General features: G+C 53.3%; 1 protein-coding gene across 2 annotated transcripts in view; it reads left to right on the top strand.

Annotated features, from left to right (window-relative positions):
• The window catches only part of RRBP1 (ribosome binding protein 1), a 21,410-nt gene extending 17,742 nt beyond the window's left edge, over positions 1 to 3,668 (top strand). Inside the window, exons 19-23 of one of the 2 annotated variants that reach the window (XM_009281434.2) lie at positions 516 to 608; positions 1,499 to 1,582; positions 2,082 to 2,180; positions 2,704 to 2,847; positions 3,130 to 3,668. In XM_009281434.2, the coding sequence (XP_009279709.1) occupies positions 516 to 608; positions 1,499 to 1,582; positions 2,082 to 2,180; positions 2,704 to 2,847; positions 3,130 to 3,168 (459 nt within the window). In that variant the 3' untranslated portion in view covers positions 3,169 to 3,668. The remainder of the gene's footprint in view (positions 1 to 515; positions 609 to 1,498; positions 1,583 to 2,081; positions 2,181 to 2,703; positions 2,848 to 3,129) is intronic. The other variant, XM_019472622.1, reaches the window with a different exon arrangement.
• The last annotated feature ends 288 nt before the right edge of the window (positions 3,669 to 3,956 follow it).

Below are 3,956 nucleotides of genomic sequence, written 5' to 3'. Positions count from 1 at the left end.
CCAGCGACCTTCCTTTTCTTCTGGACAAGGCATGCTGTAAGTTTGCAGCTTGACTGCCAGCGCTGCTGCAATGCAGGATGGAGCTCTGGTAGATGGAGTGGGGAGGGGGTCTAATGGGGGGGGGCGGTGTTCAGGTAGCTGCCTCCCCAGCCATCCCAGCTGTGATCGATGGCAAAATGGGACCTGGCACCCTGCCTCGATTACTTTGTTTAACACCTCAACTATGTTAGTGCAAGCCCTCAGCAGTGGCTTTAAACCAAGGTGCCGACTGATCAAAGGAGAGCAGATGAGGTGCGAGCATGTGCTCTGCACGCGTAGGAGCTGTCGTGCCTCAAGCTGCCCAGGTTAGGTACCACCATCCTGTGTCTAGCAGAAACTGAGGTGGTTTTCCAAACATTTCAGCTCGTGTGCTAGCTAAAAAGCCAGCAAACTTTATCTATAGGTCCTTGTGGGTCTTGTAACGGCTGCGGTGCGGGGATGTGTAACTGAGCCAGGCTTGCTGGTCCTCCTTCCAGGTCAGGCAGCAGTTGAGTGAGATGAAGAGCCATGTACAGGATGGAGAAGTAGTGGGGTTACAAGCTGACCCAAGTGAGCCTGCACCCCTCGAGGTTAGGGTCATGAGACCGCTGCCCACGGAGGCACTGACCCTTAAGCATGTCCCTTGTCCTGTCTCACCGTCTCTAACTGCATGGAGAACTGCACGTGGCTTTGCTCAGGGCTGTCGCGGCTGTGTTGTCTCCTGTCGTGTGTGTTGGGGGAAGCCAGCCCCCCGTCCCTTCAACCATGCATCCTATTCCCACTGGTAAACACATTGCCAGCTGGCTTTCGCCAGGCTGTTCCCCTTGGGAGCCCTCCGTCACGGCATCAGGCTGGCAGGGTTTTGGGGATGGCAGGCAGGGGATGCTGCAAGCCCTTGGGCCAGCATCGCCACCCAACGATGCCCCATTGGGTTCGGGGCTTGGATCTCCTCGGAGGAAGGGGATACCCCAACAGAGCTGCACCAGGATGCCTTCCCAGCTGGTGGGGATTAGGATTACAGAGGCTCCATAAATCTTGCTGGAGCTGGGCTGAGGGCGTTAGCAGCGGCTGTTCCCTTTTGGGCTAACACCTCTTGCCAGTGGTGATGCTTCCAGGAACCGGGCTCTCTCTCTCCTTTAATCCCGTTAAGTGTGGAGCCTTCTCCCAGGCGCGGGGACCTGCCAGGCATGCCCTCCACTATGGGGTGCCTCTCTTCCCAGGTCCCAGCTGGCGCTGCCTGAGGAGCAGGCAAAATTTGGCAATGCAAAGCCGAGCCCCGGGCTCGCCATCGGCATCCTGCCGGCTTTTGTGTGGAGAGGAGGGGATGCCGGTACCTATTGCCCTTTTGTCCCCTGGGGGAAGCTTCAGTTTCTGTTTCTTCTGTCTAGCCCAGCTTTCTTGGTGATGTCCCCGCTAGCTCCTCTCTTGGGTCTTTTTTTTTAATTTTATTTCTGGGTGTTTTCCCCTTTTCTCAACACAGTTGAAAACTCAGCTGGAGCAAAACGAAGCGCTGGTGGAGAAGGAGCAAGTGCTGCGACAAAAGCTGGCGCTGGAGCTGGAGGAGGTAGGTGCAGGCAAGGAGGATACAAGGGTTTGTAAAGCCTTTATGGGTTCTCGGCTGCTAATGAAGCCCAATAATTAATTTCAAGAATTAATTTGAAGGTTTTTCCCCCATCCCTGTCCGCATCTCAGACATTGCTGCATTCCTTCACACATCTGAAGACCTTGTGGCAGCTGTGCTAAAGCCACGTGGCATTGCTGGCCCCTCAAATTGCCCCCCGCTGAGTCCCCCCATTTTTTTGCCAGCTCTTTCCCTTGAGGGTTAAGGGCTTTAGCTGGGTTTATGCTGCTTTTGGCGAGAAATGCCATCTTCCCGGTAGAAGCTGGATCAGCAAAAGCAATGCATTGCGTTTAGCATCCAACCGTCCGACAGCGGCTGTATAACCTAACTCTTCGCCAGAGGCAGACCCACTGGGGACCAGGGGCTGTACAGGGCAGGATGCGGGAGGTGCCTGCTGCTGCCATTAGCTCGTGTGCTAATTGATTATGTGTCCCCCTTCCAGGCCCAGAGCTCAGCGTGCAGTTTGCAAGCAGAGCTGGAAAAGCTGAGACTGGCTGAAAGTGCAGCGGCTTCAGACACGGAGGAGGCCCAGCATCTCAAGGTGATTTGGCTGCCCTTCTCTCTTGTGCTTGGTGTTGAGCCAAGACAGCAAAAGCCGTGTCTGAGCGGGACCGCAGGCATGGTTTATCATTCCTGGGGATGGCGGGGCAAGGTAGATGGTTCCACTGCAGGTAGCTCCCTGCCCCAGGGCTGGCTGTGAGCTCTGACGTGGCTGAAGGACAGCAGGGTGCAAGTCACAGCCCCTTCATCCAGATAAGGATGATGCTCTGAGCAAACGCTCTCGCAGGCTGGGCTTTTCACATATTGGGAAACCGTTCTGCTCCTGCGAGGTTGTCTCAGCCCATGGCATCTCCTGGGTTTGATGGAGAGCCAGAGTGAGCTGTAGGTGGTGGGGCGACGCCTGGCATCTCCGGCAAAGAGGGAGCTGGGTGCTCCTCCAGCTCGTGGCCATCGAAGTGGCTCAGTGCAGACCTGAGGTGACCAGAGGTGTTTTGGAGGGGGGGGGAGGTCACCAGACGGCAAAGGGAGGCTCAGGCAGATGCCTTCTTTTGCCTCCCATGTAGGAAAGACTTGAAAAAGAAAAAAAATTAACAAAGGACCTGGGCCAGGCAGCAACCAAACTACAGGAGCTACTGAAGGTTACCCAGGACCAACTGGCCAAAGAGAAAGAAACGGTGAAGAAGTTGAAAGAACAGCTTCAGGAAACGGTACTTGTGGTGTCCACAGCCATCCCTCCTCTTGACACTTTTGGAGGCCACGGGGAAGTGCTCATCAGGTGGCAGTTTAAAATGGGAGGCAAGGTGGCACCTGCTGCCAGAAACCATCTGGGTGGCTTTTAGGAAGCCCTGGGACCACACGAGATGGTGGTCACAGTTCTCCTGCCCAGAAGGGAGGACCTGGCCCATCTGCAAAATGCTTCGATGCTTGAGCCACCATGAGAATAAGGTTGAGACCCAGTTGAGTAACCCACCTCTGTTTTCCTTCTCCAGGGGGAAGAGGACAGTTCGAAGGAAGGGACTTCAGTTTGACGAGTCTATGACCTAGACCTTACCGTTCAACTTACCAAAATGCCTTACACATTCCTAAAAAAAAAAATATATGCTGAATTTACTGTAGATAAAAGATACAAGCCATTAGTGATCCAAAACCTAGTTTTGAAACTTTAGAAAAAAAATACAAAAAACACAAAAAAACCCCAACGAGTAAACACTGCGGGCATACATTTGTAAGAAAATCTTCATACTGTTTTGTACAACCGTTCATTCCCCAGGCAGCCCGGCTGCGTCGGGGCAGGCACCAGGGCTTCACCCTCCTGTTGCGGCAGAACCCATGAATGTGTGAAAAGGGAAGACTGTGTTTGTACATCAACCGGTGCAATTATTATTTTTTTTTTCTTTTTTTTTTTTTTTTTTGAGTGAAAGAAGTGTGAAAGTAAGACCCACCATGGAAGGAAGCCTCTCTTTGATGGGTGGCTCTTGGCACGTATCCTTTTGTGTATTTCTGGGTGTCGATGCAATTAAAATGATGATGTAGTGAAAAGAGCTTGTCCTTGCTTTATTTTTCTGGTTATTATTTAATATTTTTGGGGGGGTTTGCAGGCCAGGCAGGTCTTTGGGGTCACTGGCGAATGACCCTGCTTTGGCCAGGAGCAGATCCTTTATTCTCCCCGCTCCTTGCTGTGCTGCAAAAGCCGTCCCCTCTGTTTTTCCTCCAATATAAGCAAAGGGGAGAAACTTCTCCTTCCAGCGGCGTGTGTTTTCCGGCTGGCAGTGCACACCGAGCTCCCCGCGTGGGGCCCGGCAGAGGGGGCGCCGCG

Source organism: Aptenodytes forsteri, unplaced genomic scaffold (assembly GCF_000699145.1).
Source record: "Aptenodytes forsteri isolate BGI_AS27 unplaced genomic scaffold, ASM69914v1 Scaffold283, whole genome shotgun sequence".
NCBI classification, from domain to species: Eukaryota; Metazoa; Chordata; class Aves; order Sphenisciformes; family Spheniscidae; genus Aptenodytes; species Aptenodytes forsteri.
The sequence above is the reverse complement of the archived record's forward strand: the minus strand, read 5'-3'. Positions and strand labels throughout refer to the sequence as shown.